The sequence below is a fragment of the Antechinus flavipes genome, chromosome 6 (assembly GCF_016432865.1).
Source record: "Antechinus flavipes isolate AdamAnt ecotype Samford, QLD, Australia chromosome 6, AdamAnt_v2, whole genome shotgun sequence".
Classification (NCBI taxonomy): domain Eukaryota; kingdom Metazoa; phylum Chordata; class Mammalia; order Dasyuromorphia; family Dasyuridae; genus Antechinus; species Antechinus flavipes.
In genome coordinates, this window is record NC_067403.1 from 134,161,607 (window position 1) to 134,184,575 (window position 22,969).

Sequence of the window (22,969 nt, forward strand, 5' to 3'; positions counted from 1 at the left end):
TAATTTTAGGCTTATATAAAGAGAAAGAAAACTAGAATTAAGATTAGAATTTCCAACATTAAGAGCATCCAAAAGTGTGATGGGCTGCCTACCCTCGAAAAAGTTGGTTGTGTCATAGTGAAGACCTTTACAGAGACTAAATGACCACTTTTAAAAATATATAGTTGGTTGAGATGGCTTCTGATATTTGAAACTGTGATTCTGTTATATTTTTGCATATATGCATTCACTCCTATGTGACCACATTGGTGCATTTCTGTGGGGAAAAAATGTTTTTAAGGTGCCATTTTAGGGAATGTTGAAAAAAACTAAATCCATGTAGATATTATGCCATTATATGAAACAGATAATACTTTTATTCCTCACATCACAGAATTGTTTTGAGTAATAATACATGATGAAACCCTTAAAGTGCTATGTAAGTATAATATGTCCTTTATTACTTCATGTTCCATTTATGAAGGAGGAAATTAGAGTCTATAATGGCTGGAGAAGACATGGATTTGAATCCTGATACTATCATGAGTTTCTGAGACTTACTAGCTATGTGTCCTTTAACAAGACACTTGATTTCTCCTCCAAAGACATCTTCTGTAAACTCGGGCAATACAGTTCAATAGTGCTGAACTTAGTCATAAGACCTAATTCCAGCTTCTAGTCCTTCCATTTGCTTCTTGTATAATCTTGAACAAATTACTTTGTTTTATGGACTTCAGTTTCTTCATTTATAAAATGAGGATAGTGAATGAAATGACCTTCAAGTCTCTTCTAACTCTAAATCTAAGATCCCATGGCCTTTAAATCCAATGAAATTATGATTTACCCAATGTGTGACAATAATTTAGGGGGGAAACTGGGATTATAATAAAGGACAATGATCTTTCCAAGAACATTAAATAAAATTTAGGTTGCATTCTCACCTGGAATATTTTGTTTTTTGGTCAGGAGACACTGAATTTTTAAGAATCTAGAAAAATATTTCTTAGCATTCTGAAAAATTAGAAAAGGACCTATCCTTTCCTTAAAATAAAATTTTTGGGGTATAAAGTGTAGGATGTAAGGTCATTGGGATTATAATTTTTTAATGGTTCACTAGAGAAATTTAATAATAGAACAAGGAGAAGCCTCTTAAATTTTTTTCTGAGTCATTTCTACTTTAGATTCAGAAAACAAGCAAAAAAATCTATTGAATATTTAGAAGGAATGGATTAAGTGGGGCTAGGACCTGTTTTGAAGACAGGATCTGAAGTTTCTAGATCTGTCCTTAATTATCCTGTGGTATTTAGTATGCAATATTCTGTCCTGGGTTCTGGTTTTGTCAACTGGTTAGAAAAATGTATTATTTCTTTAATTTCCTGAGCTTTCAAGGACCTCCCTTAAAAGAAGTAACAAACTCACGCTTTCAAGAAACAGTGAGAGATGAATCATACTGATTTGACATTTTCCCAAGGAAAGTCAGTACTTTTCTTAAAAAAAAATTGATGCTGGGGTGGGGGGAGGAGGAGGAAAGGAATAATATATTGGAAAGTGTGATCCCAATTCCAGATGACCAATGATGACAATAGGCTAAATATGTACAATGAAACACACACTTTTGGACATGGATAATGTGGGAATTTGTATTGCTTCACTAGGCTCATTGATTACAAGGATTTTGTTTTTCTTTTCTTTTCATTTCCAAAGGAGAGGAAAAACTTGGAGAAAGAAAAAAAAATGTTCATTAAAACAAAATTTTTAAAAAGACAGAATGAATTTAAAAGGGTCTCCACTGAATGTTGCTCAATAGCTATACATATTAATGAAAATCCATTTCATTAAAGTCATTTAGCTTTAAGTTTTTTTAGATAAAACCTTATTAAAATAGAACCATACTAGGGTAATAGCAGATTCAAAATCTGAAAAGATTTCAACAGAAGAGATCATTAAATTGAATCTAAGAAGATGAAATCCTCAACATATTTGCAGCTTCCATCTATTCATACAATCAGAATTTGTCTTAGAGATCTTTGCAGTGGGTATTCTAACATTCATCATTCACGAAATTAGGGGATGAGACAAAATAGAAGAAGCAAGAACTTTATAATTTAATTTAAAAAAGTCATGTCTGATCAATTCCAAAGATGTTTTTCTACAAACTGGATTCCCCAGTTTGTCTTTTTTCTTTGGTACAGGAACTTAACCTTTTCCTAGATACAGTCTTGTCCAAGAGTACATGAGTTCCTGGCATATGATCTTCCTGAGGCTCAGTTGTCCTTTATACCTTCACAAGGGAAATTGGTCTTTTAATATATCCATTTTTTCAGTGAGAGGAGAGAAGAGAGGGGGAAAAGCCCTCTATCATATATCCCAAAGGATTGCTATATAATGATCTTATAGAAACTCCCATGTATTGTCTTCACTGTTTTAAAGATGAGGAAACTGAGGCTTGAATTTAAGTCTCATGATGTATCTAGCTTCTATACCCACTGTTTGCTGGGTTTTAAGATGAATGGTAATGGTAATCTCTGAATAAATTGAATATTTATAGTCTTTCTATGGTCCTCAATTTCCTTTTATTAAATACTTATTAAAATATACTTTAATGGAGATAAATATTTCAATGTACACCAGTCCTGAATTTCAAAGTATAATATAATCCTCCTGTGCCTTTCTAAATTTCTCTTTGCATAGTCATATAGAAAATTCCAGATGTGCTAGTCTTTGATTAGAAAAAGTGTGTTACATTAATGCTCTTATTTTCAAATGTTGATTTGGTAGGGGCTATACAATCATGTAATGTGAAAAGCCCAGTTTTAATGAATAATATATGCTCAAATTTAGGGTTACCCTGGGAAACTGAACTTCCTGAGTTGTCTAAATAAAGTCTCAGTCTGACCACTGAATTGATGTAATTTTTCATATATGACTTCCTTTCTTAAAAAGCACTTTGAGAGGAAAGAAATCTGCTAGGAACTTTTAAAGAAATAGGAAAAAACAAATGTAGACTGTCCAGATTCAGCCTTTATTTCTGCATACCATACCTTGACAAAATCCACTTATTTTGACTTTCCTTAAAATTGGTACATTGAACAATTAATTAAACAATGCCCTGATATAAAACTAGCCTAAACAAAAACTTAGATGTTTTTATATGGTCTAATAACTGGAAAGGACCAAAAATCTGAGTTTCATTTTCAAATACATTTTTGACTATCTGAATGGTTTCAAGAAATTTATTTTACCTTCCTGACTCAGAGTAAAGTGACACTAATTGACCCTTCCCCACCAGCTGCTTTTCATATTAGAGAAAGGCTGGCTAATCAAATTCATAAAAATCTCACATAGAGATGATATATTGTTTTTTATTGACAAAGGAGGAAACAAAAGGAAATATAATAGAAAAATAGTGGATTAAGAAAAGATCAATTCTGATATGACTATTAGAATATGAACTCCGGAAGAGCAGATTCTGCTTTTTTCTTAAAACAACTCTTTATATCCCTATGTACTAGGGATAACCCAGTGGACTATCTATGCATCCAACTTAAGAAAATATGAGTTCTTCATTCTCTTTATTTTTCCACTGTCCATGGGTTAGTCTTTTGATGACCATCAATCTCTTTGAGAAGATCCTATAGAATTCCAGGGCTTGATGGGATGAGTACACTATTATGTGTAAAGAGGAATATCGGGAGGATGTCTTCACTGATCTAAAATTCCCCTTTTACTTGGGCTTTCACAGGACATTCTCCATGTTTCACCTAAATACCTTTAGTGATTATTTGTCTGCTTGCTTTATGCTTGGCTTGAAGTTGATAATCGGGTTGACTGTGCGCAAATCTATTATGAGTCTTGTATTTTATTTGTTTGGTTTTTTGTTGAGGCAATTGAGGTTAAGTGACTTGCTCAGGGTCATGCAGCTAGGAAGTGTTAAGTGTCTGAGTCCAGAGTTGAACTCAGGTCCTCCTGACTTTAGGGCTATTCAGTGGATAGACACTGCACCAACACTGCACCACCTAACTGCCCCCAAGTCTTGCATTTTAAATACATACACACATGCCTTTGAGCCGTTTTTATAATCAACAAATAATGTGATATTCTTTGTAACTCCTAGTCTATTGTATTATTGATATGTATTCAAAATAACATAATAACATGCTATAATTATATTATAAGCATTACATATCTATAATGTATCAGAATTATATCATATATCATATCACACAATTAAAGTTATTAATAAGTACTTGTAAAATAATGATTAATTATACCATATATTTAATTATATATGTAGTGTTATATATTGATATATTTTATTATTAAATTATTAATTGTTTAAATTATTCTATGCTTAACATATATTACATTAAGTAGTATACAATTATATTGATTATATATTTATGTAATATGATTATAACATTACTTAAAATAACACCATTAGTTACATAATTATTAACAATTATATAATAATAATATCTGGCATTTTTGTAGCTCTCTAAGGTTTGTAAATTTCTTTGCAAATATTTCATTTTATCCTCGCAATAATCCTGAAAGATAAGTGCTATTATTATTCACATTTTACAAATGAGGAAACTAAAGGGTTAAATGGCTGTATGCAGATAGAATCCTTTGAAAGTTTTTAAAGAGAAAAATTAGCCTTTTGAGATGGTGAATTCATTACATTATCCATAATTTTTCTCAATTCTCTTAGAATTGTCACTTCTGAGACATCTTTAAAATCAGCCCTCAAGTGCCTTTAAAATTATATCACCTCTTTTTAATATATCTGGTAAAATCATAATAAGTAATAGTTAATATTTCAGATAACTTTAAGATTTTCAAAGCACTTTCTTCAAAACAGTACTAATGTACATAGTTGTGGAAGTCATCTTCTAGGAGGGGGAAAGTAAAGACTGAATGCTTAAAGGCAGAGAAGAATAAGGTTTGGAACTTTTATAGTTGGGGATAGGATACAGAATCAATAAGAGAAGCATTAGAAGATTTCCATGCAGCAGTGAAAGATCAGAAGAAAACAAATGAAGGAATTGACTTGGGTTTTGTATTGTCTATGTAGAACTAGAAAATGAATTAAGGAATGAGAGTTCACTGGTGGAAGGTGAATTTTATTGAAATAATCTACTATAAGATTGAACATGTGAAAGAAAAGGAAGTGAAATCATAATATAGATGGGGAAACATGTAATGATCAAGGTATAAGAAGATATTGTGATCTCTAAAGTATAAAAGGAGTTGGAGAAGGAAATGATGACCAGTAATATTTTTGCCAAGAAAATATCTACTAGACGTACTAAAAAATTACTAAAAATAGTCCCCAAAATGGTTTTAGAAGTGTGTAGTTGTGAAGAGAGTGGAAGTTCACAGATTATGATTAGAGGAGAGAATATTGGAACTAGGAAGTGATCTGTTTTAAATAATAGTGAAATCTGAGATATGGTAATCACAATTGTTCTTGATTTAAGATGAAGATGATCGGAGCTGAGAAAGTTGAGAGACTTGGGTGTTAAAAGATTCCTCAGAATGGACCATGAAATCACCTAATAATGATATATTGTAATAGAGAGGCAACCTGTATGACAGATGTTTCTCATGAATGAAGGTGGAAGACCATTTTGGATGTCAGTAGATAGAAATAAGGATTTAAATGTTCTTAAACATGAAGTACAAGATTGTTCCCAACCTCCCCATTAGCTGTTTTCTTTTACTGATCAACTTGTGATCAAATTGTGTTACTGAGATAACTTTTAGAGAACAAAACAAGCAACTTGATGACCAATGAGATTTGTAGTCCAGCACAAATTTTTTGAAAGGTAAAATGGACAATTCTAAGAAATTGCATTTTACAAATCATAAAGAAATATGCAAGATTATTATATTTTATTATTATATGCTTTTGTATTCCTTTTGTCCTTATGTCTCAAAAGCCTCAAAGTTAGTTGCTTCGTTCTCTAATTAAATAAAGTCATCTGAAACACTATCATCGGATTTGTCACCATAATGACACATCTCAAAGTGCCATATTGTATTGGAGGAAGTGGGTGGGAAGGAATATCCTCACTCACTTGCCGAAGTATACTGATAGCATCTTCTATTTCTTATTCCCTTCTATAGCAATAAGGCATCAGCAATTCAACCAGTATTTACTAAGCATTGTTTGTTCAAAGAAAGTAAAAAAACAGAAACGGTGTCTCCATTTAAAGAGACTTCATTTTAATGAGGAAGAAAATGTGTGTATAAATAGGTATGGGATGAATAAAGAGTAAAAGAACCTTAGAACAGAAAGCACTAGTAGTAGAGGGGGATCAGAAAAGTTTCTAATAGAAGGAAGGGTCAATAGCTAAAATATGCTTTTCTTTGGTGCTTTTAAATTCTTTTCCTTGCAAATATGCCAACCAAAATTGTACAGGTTTATTTCAAAAATAATATGTCACCTGGCTGTTTGGGTTTGTTAGTGGTCTTTTAACTGAAGAAAACTTTAGCTGTCTAAGTAAGATTGATAATGTAGATTTGCAGGTATTTGAAGATGGAATGGAATAGCAAAGATTTAAGGGGAAAAAAATGGGACAAATCAGGATCCTACTGTGTATGCTTAATGCTATTTCAGAAAAGAGCATAAAAGATCCATTGTGTATTTTTAACCAACTTTTCCTTTCCCTTGATGCACAAAACATTAGCTGCTTTCAGCCCAACATGGAGAGATTTATAGAATGGGACAAATTTAATTGTTCACTTAAGCTTAAATTGGTACTATTATTATGCTAATTGAATTGTTTCCTTTTTCAGGGACCTCAAGGGCCTCCAGGACAAAAGGTAAAGAATAAATAATAAGTATAAATAATAATACTGTGAAAGTAATTATGATCCTTAATTCCAAATTGCAATTCTGAGAAGTGAATAATATTAGCTACAGTATGCTACTTCGGAGCAATTAGTTTAGATTGTCAAGTCTGTTTTTCCCAAATCCAACCTCATAATGTGAGAAATTTTCTAATTTTTCCCCTATTATAAAAAATGTACAGTCCAGATCAGACTGTTTTCAGTCTGTATACTGAACTTGTAAGTTAAAAAGTTATTATAATTTTCTTATTCAAGTACTAGTAGAGCTATGAAGTCAAGTTTTTAAAAAGTCAAGAGAAGATAAAGTCTCAGGTTAAATGGATTATGACTTTACTGAGCTGCTCTATTGCCACATGACCCAAACATTGGCCACAATAAACCAAGAAGGTTAAATAATGCTAAACTAGTTGTGTACAGGTGGCTCAGGACTTCCCTCCTATTGCCAAGTGGAGAATTTACTTTCTGTATCTTTTTGGCATTGTTTATACTTATCAGTATCAAATACTGCAGTTTGATAGAAGTGAACCAAGAGCTTGAAGGATTACATCATTACACAATACTAAATGACATCAGTAGGTCATTCATCACATCAGTGAAAGCTGATCAATGGCTCCTTGCCATCATTTTACACTAATACAACTGAATTCCCAATTAAACAAAAATGTATTAAGTATAGAAGTAACATTATATATCTAAAGAAAGTACTCAGAAATCAGAATAGAATCACTGGTAATAGTATGAATAGAAAAGCATTTGTTCTCTATTTTAAAATTTCATATTGCATCCAGGGTTGAAGCCTTAAAAAAATACTTGTTATCTGTTAAAACAAAACCTTTTAAACCAAAATAAAAGCTAATGATTTGTAGGATAATTCATGTCAGAATAACGCAACTTTAACAGTAATGTTTCCAATGTGAAATTGTGAAATTATTCTAATCTATTCATGCCAAGGCAAAATTACAAGTCCATTCATAGCACACACAATATTAACAGTAAAAAGAGCATACATTACTTTCCATCAGAAATCTTCAAGTTGTTTGGCAAAAGAAGTCATAATTTTAATAAAGTCCTTTTCAATTAAAATAAAATCATCTTAACATTTTACAGAAGCCAAGAAAAAAATCAGTTTGTTCCCTAGTACCAGGAAAGGAATGTACATGCTGAATTTAAAAACATCAATTATCTATATCCATAGTCAGGAAGGAAGATGTAATATGAGAGAGGAAGTAAAAGGAATATTTGGAAATATTTCTTAATGTCTTTCTGTGCCTGACTAGATGTCATAGTTTTTGCTCTGAATAATATTTAATGACTATTTCTTGTCCTCCAACACATTACCATTTCAAAACTGGATTTATATTCACATGATTTGAATAAAGACATCCAGTTTTGGTCTTTGTAAATCCAGAAAACAATAGTTATTGTGAATACCAAGAATTTTCATATCACACAATTATTTGCTTTCCTTCCTACCAAATATCATTTAATCCCTTCTTCTCTCTTGCCTTTTAATTGGTTCTACTATGGTTTCTTTGTTACCTTTTGTTTCATCTAATTGAAACTCATGAGTCTGGAAAGAGCTGTTTTTGTTCTTAAATTTTTCTAATGTAAGTCATTGAACTACATAGTACATATGTACCATAAGCACTAAGAATAGATTAGTGGCACTAGCTGGTATGTTTGAATTTCAATCTAAGCAATAATTTTTTTTATTAGCACCACATATTAACTTTAACAAGATTAGTATGCTTGACTCATAGAGAATACAAACAGGATTAGATTTTAATTTTCTAGTTTTTAAGAAATCATGAAAATTATCATTATATGATCATGTGTTGGCCAGCAGATGACATGGGAAATAAGTAGTCAAAGGTTGAAACATTTCATAAAGTTGGGAAAGAACACTCATCAAGAACAAAATGCTCCATCAAGATAGTGGATTTGATATGCCATATTAAAGCAGGAGTTTTTCCTTTTTAAATGCATTTCCTTGTATCTTTATGGCAAGTCTTTTAATCCTGTTTGCCTCAGTTCTTCATTTTTAAAATGGGCTGGAGAAGAAAAGAGCAAACTATTCAGTTAACTTTGACAAGAAAACCCTAAAATGGCGCCCCAAAGAGTCATAAACAGCTGAATAACAACAACAATATCTTTGTGGTTACTTCTTTCTTCATTCCAATCACAATCCATTCAGAATCACAATCACATGGGTATAATTTCATATCTTGGGGGACTCTTGCCTTGGGCTTAAGTGTTGGGAATCTTCATGGAATTTGAATATTTTGTGGGTTCCAGGCCAACTGTAGTTTGTCACTTAGTTTTACAACTGACTAGTGATCCTTTCTCCATTTGATGGTTTTTTCTCTCTGTGTCTCTGTCTCTCCCATTCTCTCTCACTTTCCTTCTCTCTTTTCATTACTCTGAGCCATTACAAGTCATTTGCTTTAGTTTACTTATACCCATCATGTCTTTCCAGGGCTTTTTGGGTGATCTGCAATGTTGATTCTTCAGAGATCATGGTGGTTTTACAGCTATATAGAATGATGGTCATTACAAAGAAAGAAAAAAAAAAACAGGATCTTTGGTGAAAGAGAGAATTTGGAATCTTAAAAGTATAGTATGATTTCACAAATGCAATCCAGCCTGCTTGATTCTTATTTAATTTTGAGCCCGGCACATTGTACAACTTTGAATATATATGTACAGATTGGTTAATTTATCATACTGCCCATTCAACTCTAGTTCAAGCCTTGGCAATTTGCATTCTTTATTCACTTAACTTTTGCTGTATGGATTGTAAGATCTGTCATATCTACATTCAACATTTTCATTTCATTTTTACATTTACATTTAGCATTTCTTCTCTTTTTTTCTAATTTGGTTTCAGCTGTAACCTTTACTGTGAGAATTTGCTAGTTATTGATCTGACTATCCATAGATTATTGATTCTGAATTTATTCCAACATTGGTAATTAGTCCTTTTATTTCATTTGGGGGTATAATTTCATTTTGGTGGTATGGGTTTATGTTTGCATCCAATCTTTCTGGGGAAAAAAAAGTATTCTTCTAAGTCATCAACCAGTATAATCTAAAACTATATTCTCCAACATATTTTTTACTGTCCTTCTGTCGCTTCATCTTCGCAATGAAATGATCAATTATCAGGAGGTGTATGTGTATATATATTTCATTTATATATATTATCATTATAGAAAGATCTTGTCAAATTCTTTGTGGAATATCTCTCTATCTTTGCCCTCTATACCAATTATTAATAAACACATTGCATCAATCTTCATAGAAGTCCCCTTGATTTTGAGCCCATGGATGAAATCGGAAGATATCAGTAAAATATCATTACTTAATGCCCTTGAATGTATGATGAAACTCATTTTATTATTATCTGGTTTATTCACATTTGTGAATAAACTTTATCAACTGTTTTATTCACTCCTTAAGGAGGATGATCCATCCATTTAGTTACAACTTAGTATTAAAAGATTATAGATTTAGACCTGAGAGGAACTTTTGCAAGCATCTATTCCATCTCATCATTTTATGGATAAGAATCTGAGAACCAGAGAGAGAAAATCACTTCCTCAAGGACAAATAGAGAGCAAATAACTGAACCAGGCACTAATCATAGATCCTTTGATTGAAAACTCAAGGCTTTTCATCATCATAATACCTTTTTTTTGTCCATGTCTTATGATTTCATTTATTGGAAAAATTTCAATAGGGATACAATTTAGTTCTTCTATTAATGTATGAACTGATTGCTGACAAAGATATTTCATCAACAATTAAATTGATATTTATAGTCTAAAACCTATTAATTTTTTAAACTTTCTCATTTTCTACTACTTTGTCCCTGTTTAGTGAGAAATGGGTGACACAGAACTAAAGTTCATTTTGTATTTTTATGCTATGAAGTTTAAGGACTCCAACAAGGTAACCTTGTTGGAAATAATGAGCCTTTCTCTGCATAGTGAGGTTATATTTGCTTAGCACTTACAGCTTACCACTAAAACTTAAGTCACTGTTTTATTTTACTTAATAGATTCCCCTCAGAGAATATGCTCCACTGGTATATCCTTCAATAAATCCAAGTAATATCTATGCTTTGGGGAGGTTTTAGAATAGAACATTTGATAATATATGATACACAAACATTTAAATTCAGTATAAAAGCATTTTATAATCTGAATGTCTGCCTAAACCTATTATATTTTTCCCATTAGGGTTCTATTGGAGCACCTGGAACTCCAGGAATGGATGGAAAAACGGTGAGTTCCTTTATTATCCTTCTTTTAATTATGAGTAAAATGATATTTTAATCATGATTAATTACAAAAATAATTAATGTATACCATGCCCGAATGAAAAATTGGGAATTTACTTTTATGCTTGTTGAATAAGGAATGTATCCAGTTTTCTTGTCCTGGTCATCCAATTTAAATTGTACTTAAGACATCAAAGTGGACATTTTAAATACACAGATTTATCTTTAGATTTCCACCTTCATTTATGACATTTTGAGTGATTTTACTGTAACACAATTTCTACAAATTTCTACAAATATCAGCACAACTTAATTGTGCTTGAACTAATTTTTTCTAAGATGGGTAAAGAATATAAATGTTACCAAACTTCAAGCCTTTATTCCAAAATCTTTTATACAGAAGATTTGTTACCTGTATATATGATTTTAATTTTATTAATAGCTACTATGTAATCTCTGGAAAGAGAAGAGTGTATATGTGCTCTAGCTATAACAAAGGGACCTTACGTCCCAGTCAGAACTTAGAGGAGTAATGTAATCATCTTATTTCAAGAAGTTGACATGAATGCTAACATATGAAAATAACATGCTTTTCTGAGAAGGTAAGTAAGAATAGTATAAGTGGTGTAACAGACAGACTACGTCTTAGATGTTAAAACTACATTGGAGGATATCTTATTTCTGGGTTATCCCCATTTCACTCCCAAATTTGCTTTTGTTGAATAGGAACTAGTGTTTCTAGGGAGTAGATGAAGTAGGTTCCATTTTTGGTGCTTTAGAACATATCAAATAAAAACTGGAACAATAACTTTATTTGACTTATAGTCAACAAGAACAATAGTTTTTCAGGTAAATTAGAACTTCTGCTGAAGTTCCAATTCCTAGAGTTGAGGCATTCAGGGCCTAATTTAGACATAGACATGGTATTGCTTTTTACATTTTTTCCTCTTTTTAAATGTTAAAAAGCAAATACATATTAAGCCCACAAATATTTATAGTAAGAATTATACTTAAAAGAATAGCTAGATGACATAGTGGATAGAATGCTGGGCCTAGGATCAAAAAGACTTGAATTCAAATCCAGCCCCAGACATTAGCTATGTGACACTGGGCAAATTATGCTCTGTCTGCCTCAGCATCTTCATCTGCAAAATGAGAAAAATAATAGCCTCATGTGTAAACTGGAACTAATTATAACTCACCTCCCTAGATTGCTGTGAGCTTAAAATGTATTAATATATATAAAGCTTTTTGAAAACCTTAAAACACTATGTAAACATTAACTCATTAATAGGATGAAGAGGAGAATTTTAGATATATCTTCTTAGTTTTCCTAGTTAAAGTAAAAGGAAATTTTTCAATTGAGATCAGAAATGTGGTTTAGCAAGGCCCACTGAAGAACTATCTAAAATATTTTCATGTGCTCCAGATAGTGAATTATGAAAATAGCATATCCAAAGATGTATCTCTAAAATATGGATCAAGCTGAGCTCTAAGCTCTGTCCTGTTCAGCATAACAGAATCACAAAAGCCCTAAATAAAAAGAGACCTCAAAGACCATCTAGTTCTTTTTTTTATTGTAGTAAGTTTATTTATTTTTAATACACATTGCTTTATGAATCGTATTGGGAGAGAAAAATCAGAATACAAAAGGGAAAAACCATGGGAGAGAGAGAAAAAAAAAACAGAAAAAAGAAGTGTCCATAGTATGTCTTGATTTACATTCAGTCTTCTTAGTTCTTTTTCTGGATGCTGATGGTGTTTTCTGTCCAAAGTCTATTGGGATTGCTTTGGAACACTGAACTGCTGTAAGAATCAAGTCTTTCATCACACATTCTTGCTGTTATTGTGTTCCACTCAGCATCAGTTCATATCAATCTTTCCAGGCCTTTTAAAAATCAGCTTCTTCATCATTTTTTATAGAACAATAATATTCAATTACTTTCATAAACCACAACTTGTTCAGACATTCCTCAGTTGATGAGTATCCACTCCTTTTCCAGTTCTTTGCAACCACAAAAAGAGCTACTATACAAACATTTTTGCACATGTGAGTCCCATTGCTTCTTTTATGATTTCCTTGGGATACAGACCCAGTAATGGCACTGCTGGGTCAAAGGGTATGTGTTAGAGTTCAAATGTTGGCATTCTTGTTCTTCTCAAGGCAAAGCCGGTTTAGAGGCTTGGAGCCCTTCGGATGTCTCCAAATCCAAAGGTTCTGTCCTTCAGCCTCTGCCTCTGCTTTCTTCTGCCTCCAACCAACACAGAGATGGAATGTCTCTCTTGACTCCTTCTGGGGAGCCCAGCCACCAACCTGCCGCAGAGAGAGGGCTTCTGGCGTAGCTCCACTGAAATCCGTCAAAGTGTTCTCTGCACCAGAGTCGTTCCTCTCGAGTCCAGCGCGATCAGCCAGCCAAGAGGAAAAAATGTATTCTGCCATAGATCCCTCATCGCTGGCCTTTTATCTGACTCTTCTGAGAGAATGGGATTATGGGTTTTCTCCCATAGTGCTCTCTGGCCCAATGAGATTTAAGGGAGGTGTGAACTCCCTTGAAGTTAGAAAGTGTACTTTGTGAAGCTAGCATACTTGTGGGAGTAAAGGTGGGAACACAAGCCTTGTCTTGATTAGTTCTACTTAGTACCTTGTTTCAGGTTCTGGCCAAAACATCTTCTTGTAAGATTAGATCAACTCTAATTAGTTAGCAGTTAGTAAGGATTCCAACAGGTATGCACAATTTTATAGCCCTTTGGACATAGTTCCAGATTTTTCTCCAGAAAGGTTGGATCAGTTCACAGTTCCACCAACAATGCATTAGAGTCCCAGTTTTCCCACATTCCCTCCAACATTTATCATTATCTTTTCCTGTCATTTTAGCCAATCTGAAAGGGGTGAGATGGTTTTTGTACCTCAGAGTTATTTTAATTTGCATTTCTCTAATCAATAGTGTTTTAGAACATTTTCTGATATAATTATAAATGGCTTTAATTTCATCATCTGAAAATTGTCTGTTCATATCCTTTGACTATTTATCAATTGGGGAAAAGACCATCTAGTTCAATCTGTGCATGAATGAGAATCAAGAGTTTATCTTGCTTTGCTTGAATACCTCCAATGAGGAGAAATTCATTACTTCCTAAGGCAGCCAATTCATTTATCATTTGTCTTGATATTTTTATCAACAACTTACATAAAGAAATAAAAGGAACATAAATAGTTAAGTGCATAGAACCTTGGGCCTAAAGTCAAAGATTTAAGTTCAAAGACAATGATCCCAGGCAAGTCACTTACCCTTTCTCTACCTCGGTTTCCTCATCTGTAAAATAGGAGTAGCACTCTACCCTAGGGTTGTTGTGAGGGAAGAAAGGAGATAATATTTGTAAAGCACTTAGTAGCATACTTCAGTGTTTAATAAATATTTGTTTCTTTTCTTCCTTCCTTCCTTTTTAAATTTTCGATGACACAGAGCTAATATATTGAATGAGAGAATCAATCAATAAACATTTATTAAGAAGTGTTTACTATAATTCGGGCACTATGTTCAGTGATAGGAAAGCAAAAAAAAAAAAAAAAGCAAAAGACAGTCTCTATCCTTAAAACACAAAACATATAAAAATGACCACTTTAATCCTTGAAATACAACTTAAATTAGATGACCAGAACAAGAAAACCTTTTTCTTACAGAAATTAGAACAAACATGAAATCCTTCAGGCATACTGGAAATAGCCAAGTAGAAATTTGGATGACTTCCTGTCAGTGATGTTTTAGAGAAATTCCTTCCTGTGTAAGTTGGGAAATGGAAATAGAAGGCTTCCAAGATTCATTATAGTTCTAAGACCTTTGATGTTCAGCTTAGTTACAAATCTAAATTTTTCCCTACAAACATAAAACAAAACTAATTTTTTTCATTTAGATTGTTCTTCAGAGAGTCAATGTATGACCTAAAGATAAAGCAAAACTGTCTTGGAAGGAATCTAGAGCTTTTACTGAAATGCCACAACTATTAAGACCACAACACAATGAGATATCAAAGTAGTTAAGATGACTACTTTAGTGGAGATTTTCAGTTGTATAATCAGTATTAAAAACTACAGATTTAGAATTTATGGAACGCAGAGGATTTCCTATAATCATGTAAATTTAAAACGAGTAGGTAGCATGGAGAAAGATTAGTTTTTTTTTTATTTTTAATAATTGTCTATTAGTTTAAAGCCAAAAGAATTAGAGTTAAAATAAGAACTATTTTTTATCTAAATTTGCTGTAATAAGCTACATATTTTATTTGTAGAGGACTGTCCTTTTGTTGTTAAAAAGAATTTTATAAAATCAAATTTCAAAATACTTCCCCCCAAGGAAAAATATAGAAGGTCTTCTGCTTATAAGTCTGACCAAATAGAACCAACAGTATGGAAAAGTTGTTCAAATAGCTTGCTTTAAATTATTTAATTTTTGGCAGAACCCTTTTCTGGTTAAATTCTAGATCAGGACTCAATAATTTGTATATCCTTGAATGTTTCTCTCTAAGGGATAGGCAATATTTGTGCTGTCATAGGCAGATATAGGCAATAACTTATGCTGACATAAAATAATCTGTAAGCCTTAAAAGGTCACAAAATATTAGTGTTATTAAGTCACTAGGTCAGATTCTTTATTTTCCAATGAATGAGTTTGTGAACCCTCCCTTCTTACATCTATCCACTGTCTAATATGCTCATGTTGATCAAGCCATTTAGTAAATATTTATTAGGTATGTACCACATATAGTAGTACCATAGAACAAGAGAGGCAGAAATAAAACTCTCCCTGCCTCAAGGAAATTACATTATACTAGAGTAAATAATATGAAAACAAATGGATGAATTACATGATAATTTGAGAAGGAAAAGAGTATTACCAACTGTGAAGATAACGAAAGAGTTATTGATAAAGGGCTAATTTAACTATATCTTGAAGAATTCTGAAAAGTAGAGATGAGAAGGGGGTACATTCTTGGTATGGAAAATGTCTTCTGAGAATTCACTAAGGCCAGAGTTGGAATGCAGAGCTTAGTGGGCAGATAGATAATAGTATAATTGAATAAAATATAGAATGCTTGAAGGGAAATCATGTTAAATAAGGTAGAAGGGTAGATAGGAGCCAAATTAAATGCCAGGATACAGAGTTTGTATTTTATTTAAGAGATAATAGGAAACCACTGCTGGTTTTTGAGATGGGACATGATATGGATAGACTTGTGCCTCAACAGATTATTTTGGCAGCTGGATGAAGAATTGATTGGATGGAGAAGAGACAGAAGACTTAGAGACCAATAAGGCAGCTATAAATAATAAACATTAATTTTTACATTTTAAATTTATTCTTGCTCTTTTAAGTAATACTTTCTGTACTAAAACAAGCAATCTCTAATTTTCAGTACTCTTTTTGTAAGTAAGTGGTTTATAAATATTCCTTATCTGCCTACTATACACAAGGAATTGAGCCCTTCAAATTCAGTCACTAGCAATATTTCTTCTAAGCACAGAGGAGAGAAGCCTTCACTTTTCATCCCCTTTTATATGTTTAGATCCAGAGAAAGAAATCATTTGCATAAGATTCTCCTTATTTGCAGAGATGGTCACTTAATGCTACCTCCCTTCATGAAGGGCAGAGTTGGTGAGATCTAGAGAAGACAGCCTTAAATAAAAGTCCAGGATAAAAATTCACTATTTGACAAAAATTGCAGAGAAAATTAGAAAATAGCATGGCAAAAATTAGGCAGTGACCAATATCTAACACCTATACCAAGATAAGGTCAAAATGGGTTCATGATTTAGACAAAAAGGGTGATATATAAGCAAATTAGGAGAACAAGAGATAGTCTATTGATCAGATATGTGAAGAAGGAATTTATGACCAAAGAAGAACTAGAAAACATCATGAAATGCAAAATGAATTTTTTTTGATTACATTACATTAAAAAGATTTGCACAAACAAAACCAATGCAATCAAAATTAGAAGGAAAACTGAAAACTGGAAAACAACTTTTATAGCCAGTGTTTCTGATAAAGGCCTCATTTCTTTTCTTTCTTTATTTCTTTCTTTTTCTGAGGCAAATGGGGTTAAATGACTTGCCCACAATCCGACAGCTAGGAATTAAGTGTTTGTGGTCAAATTTGATCTCAGGTTTTCCTGACTTCTATCTACTGAGCCATCTAGCTATCTCTTCTTCTTCTTCTTCTTCTTCTTCTTCTTCTTCTTCTTCTTCTTCTTCTTCTTTTTCTTCTTCTTCTTCTTCTTCTTTTTCTTCTTCTTCTTTTTTAATTAAAGCTTTTTATTTTCAAAATATATGCTTGAATAATTTTCAGCATTCATCCTTGTAAAATCTTGTATTCCAAATTTTTCTCTCTCCTTTCTCCTATCCCTTCATCTAGACAGCAAGTAATCTAATATATATTAAACATGGGCAATTCTTCTATACATATTTCCACAAATATCATGCTGCACAAGAAAAATCAGATCAAAAAAGAAAAAAATGAGAAAGAAAACAAAATGCAAGCAAACAACTATAAAAAGAATGAAAATACTGTGTTGTGATCCACACTCAATTCCCATAGCTCTCTTTCTATGCAGATGGCTCTTTCCATCATAAAACCATTGGAACTGGTCTGAATCATTTCATTGCTGAAGAGAGCCAGGTACATCAGAATTGATCATCATACAATCTTGCTGTTACCATGTATTGGTATCTCTTGGTTCTACTCATTTCACTTAGCATCAGTTCATGTAAAAGGCCTCATTTCTAAAAATACATACAGAACTGATTCAAATTTATAAGAAGACAAGTCATTCCCCAATTGATAAACAGTCAAAGGATACGAGCACACAGTTTTCAGATGAATTTTCATTTCTAGTCATACAAAAAAAATGCTCTAAATCACTATTGATTAGAGAAATGAAAATTAAAACAACTTTTGTAATGCTGGAGAAACTGAGGCAAGATAGAGATTAGAAAGTTATAATATTTTATTTATTGGAGAGCTTATTTGATTGACTGGATTGGACTTATGTCTCAAAGTATCTAGTATTGAATGTGAGATTCCAAGGATTTTTATAGGACTTCAGTGAGAAGAAAAACAAAGGCAGAAAGCAGAGAATGGAAATTTTCAGGGATGGACCATAAATTTGGTTTTGACAGGTACGAGGTGAGAACTATAAATTATTATAAATTGGAAATTAAGGAGGTATTCAGCTAGAGATAGGAAGTCTGGAGAGATAGAGATAGAGGATGCCAATTAGGTATCTGAGATAGGACATCTGGAGTTTTATCTTTTGGAATGTCAGAGTGGCCAGCTCTCTATAGCCCTTATTATCTCAGCCCTAATGACAGGAAAGCAGGGGAGGGAGCATAGCATACTAACTCAGAGAAATTGAGATATTATAATTTAGGGAAACTAACGCAGGGAACTTATTGCAGGGAAACTGAGATAGAACATTTCAAGGAGACTGTGGCATAACACTATGATGTACCACCTCACACCTCTCAGACTGATTAAGAAGACAGGAAAAGGTAATGATGAATGTTGAAGGGGATGTAGGAAAACTGGGACAAAATACATTGTTGGTGACGTTGTGAACTGATCCAATTATTTTGAAGAACAATTTGAAAATATGCCCAAAATACTATGAAACTTTGCATAACCTTTGATCCAGCAATATCTCTACTGGATCTATTTCCCAAAAAGATCATAAAAGAGGATAAAGGACAAAATGTTTGCAAAATGTGCAAAATGTTTGTAGCAGTTCTTTTTGTGGCAGCAAAGAATTGGAAAATGAGTGGATGCCCATTAATTGGGGAATGGTTGAATAGATTATGGGAAATGAATGTACTAAAATAGAATTGTTCCATAAGAAATGATGAGCAGATTGATTCAGAAGTGATGCTGAATGAAAGAAGCAGAACCAGGAGAAAATTATACACAGTAACAAGTCTATGTGACTATCAACTGTGAGGGACTTGGCTCTTCTCAATTCCAGTAGATTTGGGATGTAAAATGTCATTCACAATCAGAGAAAGAGAATTTTTGTGGATAAAAGCATAGTAGTTTCATCTTTTTTTAATCTTTGTTTGCTTTTTTTCTTTCTAATGCTTTTTTTTTCCCTTTTGGTGTGATTTGTCTTGCACAACATGACAAATACGGAAATGTTTTACCTACACCAGAATGCTTGCTATCTTAGGGAGAAGGGAAATAAGGAAGGAAGGAGAAAAATTTGGAACACCAACTCTTACAAAACCTCGCACTCAAATTAGAAAAGCAGAAATAGTAAATGAATATTTTTCATACCAAAACATAAAAGATAAATAAAATTGTGGCATTCTCTCTATAATGCAGATATTTTATGAACTATTTGGGTTTATTTACCATGATTGTGATTTCTCTTTGACTCATAAGAACAGAGAAAAGAAGAGAGGAGGAGAAAAGTTTTTCTGTGATAACTAGGCAAAAAGTAGACAAATGAAAGAAAAAAGAAAAAAAGGAGATCTAAAGAAAATGTGTGGGTGCTTGCATGTATATATGAGACTGCCTGAGGTAAAATTACTAAGTAATGAACAATGATTAAGAGAGAGAAGAGGAGGTGCAGGAACAGGACCAATGTGGAGTATTCTTAAGTGAAAAGAAAGGAAGTAGCTGGAAAAAGCTGTTGAATCAGACACTTCCTTAAGTCTAAATCTATGACAACTTAATTATAGTCCAAAGTTGGGGGGGAGGGGAGAATAGAAAAAATTAGACTATATGACTTTTGGGGAAATGGATAAATAATGTGTAGACTGGACAAGATATTTACAGAGTGAATATATAAGAATGAAAATTATTCATTTGAATAGTCTCCAGATCTAGATCTAAATCTTCCCCTATTCATAGCAATATATGTTTCTTTTCTGAATCCATTCTCCCATACACATATTGCTTCATGCTTCTCTAAGGACTTAAAAAAAAAAAAAACCTAAACATGATTATTAACCTTTCTTTTTGCTCCAGGATGAACTTTATAAAATTTGGTGAAACTGTTGTACCTGATACAACTGTGCTTAAACCTCTGGCATACTGCCTATTTTTTATAGCCTGGAGTCATCCCTCTATCATGACTACTGACATCTGCATATTAAGAACAATTATTATTTCAAATACACTTAATAGGCTTGATTGTGCCCTTCAAATTTATTCATTAGCAGTATGCTCTACTAAATATGTCCCCTCTTGTATTTCTATATCCAGATAACTTTTTTAAACCCACGTAAATTGGGGATGGAAAGGTACCATACAGGAAGGGCCTTCGAGCCTCAGCCTACAGCCTAGGATTTTGTTTTCTAGTCCAGCTGTCCTGAGATATTATTAATTTTCCCAGCTTTTCCTCCTTTCCATTCCTGGACCTAGAGATAGTTCTAAAAGCTCCAAGTTTCAGGATATTCCCCAGTGGCAATAACAATGAAAGGGAGAAAGCTGGGCATAATTTTTTCTGAATCCCTTTTATAAACAAAGAATTATTTTTCTTTCTGTAGGTAAATAGTTTTCCTTACATGCCATATTTTAGATCCATTCCCCACCCCCCAGGAAAATATAAAAATCTGGAAATAGAGGGAAATGTATTGAGAGGAAAAGAAACAAGAAAGAGGGAGGTGGATGGGGGATGATGATTTGGCAACTGGTCAAAAATGAAAGCAACTGACTTTTGCAAAGTCAGTTTAAATTATTTTCAATTTAAATACTCAAACAGTCATTTGGGAGCAATACATTGGGAATAGTATTGGAGTTTAAAATATAGGAGTGGAAACACCATCAATCTACCTACATTCAAGATATCTGCTGCTGTTTTGCTTTATAATTATTACCTATAGAATTTCCTTATCTTTTGGGAGTTTGAAATGTTGCCAGATTTAGATCCAACAAGGCATAAAAACTATGCTTTTATAGACAAAATTAAACTCTTTCATCTTATCATTTTCCCATATGTCATTCTTATATGTTTGGGCATATGACATATATTTAATATAATGATATGTTAGTGAAGATGATTTGTATGGTTTTAGTCCATTCACTTTACTTCTGCGGACCTTAGTTTCCTCATCCATAAAATGAACATCTCAGTCTAAACAATTTCTATGTTTAGACTGGCAACTGGTCAAAAATGAAAGCAACTGACCTTTACAAAGTTTTACTTTACAAAAGTTTAACTTTTGTTCTTTTTCCTTTTCTTCTTTCACATCTCTCTTCATTTCAACAAGAATTCACCAACCAATTATTATCCCTATTTAATGATGTAAAAGAATAATTGCTTTAGGGAATTCTGATTTCCTTGCATATCTAAAAGCATGAGAGTTTCCTTGATATTCATATATTTATAAAGAAACCTGTGGTGATATTTAAACAGCTCCTCCTTTTCCTGTTTGAAGATCTCAGTAGGTAAATTATCATCCAGACTACATACAACTCTAATTGTGGAAATATTTTAAAAGTTAGATCAATGTTGTTGAGGTAGGGAAGGGACCCCAAAATGTTGAGGGTCACAGACCATTGTTGTGAGGTGTCTCAAAAGAATTTGAACTCATATCCAAGTTAAAAGGCAAAGTTTATTATAATTGTAATGCCAACTGAAACGGACTAAAGTTCAGAAGATTTAGCAAAGGAACAAAAGTAAGGAGATACATTTATCTAGTTACCCGTGTTATTGATATGCTAATTTTATGGCATAGTGGTAGAACCAAGGAGTAGTCTTAAGAATTTGTTTTTCACTGACCAACCAACAATAATGTGTGTAGGACTATTCTAAGGCCAAAAGACTTGAAATCATTGGCAGACAGATTTTCAGAATAGTTAGAGAGTCTCAGTGTCACTAATACATCTTCCCACAAGTTTAAGGGAAGAAATATTATTATATTCCTAGGCCAGAAGATGTTTATAATCATTGATAGAACAATAGCATTCTTAGATCAGAGAGCCTCATGATCACAGATTCTAAAGTCAGAAGATTTAAAATCACCAACAGATTGTTAGAACAGAAGCCTCCTAAGGTCAGGGGACCTTAAAATTATTGCTGTTTCCTCTAGAAGCTATATTACATCGTTGTCATATACTGGCATCTGTTAGATGTTTCATCAGCCCTATCCTGTTATATTGTTCCTTTGATAACAGATTTGCTCCCTTTTTTTGTCAGCAAATGCTAGATTCTCTTTCAATGATATCCGATTTTGTTCTTATTCCCTTGATTACAATTACCCAAGTAAGCTTGCTATGGCAGCATCAGTGGGACGTCTCCTTCTCCCTTCAGACTTTGTTTACTGCTACATCATCTGATTTATATGATGTAATAGGAACTGTGTTCCCTTGATCTTTGGAGGGGTAGACCTGGTTTGGAAGAACCCTGAATCTCAACCCCTCCAGGCCTTTGGGAGCATTCCTAGGGGAAACTCCCACAATAATCCCCACTTATAATTCATTTGGAGATTTTGGCCTGGAGCATAATTGCCATCCATTATTGACCTGGAAATTAGTCCCTCAATTCATCTGGAGATAGCTCTTTAGCCCTGGGTTATAGAAAGCTAAATAAAAATCAAGGATCTGTATCCCAACCTTTGCCAATTCCTAATCAGGAACTAGCCCACTGAGAGACGTCTCTATGAAATCCATTGCTGCCAAAGATCTCACTTGAAGATTGGGACTTCGAATTCTTTCACAAAACCTGCAACACTGGCCTGGGGACCCCCATTGCACTTAGGGTATCCTCACCCCTCAATATATAGATAGAAGCACTTTTGTATAAAAGATATTGACATCAAACTGAGACCTTGTATAGAAACTGAAATAGCAAATGAAATGA

General features: G+C 33.0%; 1 protein-coding gene across 1 annotated transcript in view; it reads left to right on the forward strand.

The window, feature by feature from the left end:
• The window catches only part of COL25A1 (collagen type XXV alpha 1 chain), a 547,679-nt gene that overhangs the window by 413,539 nt on the left and 111,171 nt on the right, over positions 1–22,969 (forward strand). The window contains exons 11-12 of the mRNA XM_051965978.1: positions 6,781–6,807; positions 11,076–11,120. Coding sequence (XP_051821938.1) covers positions 6,781–6,807; positions 11,076–11,120 — 72 coding nt within the window. The remainder of the gene's footprint in view (positions 1–6,780; positions 6,808–11,075; positions 11,121–22,969) is intronic.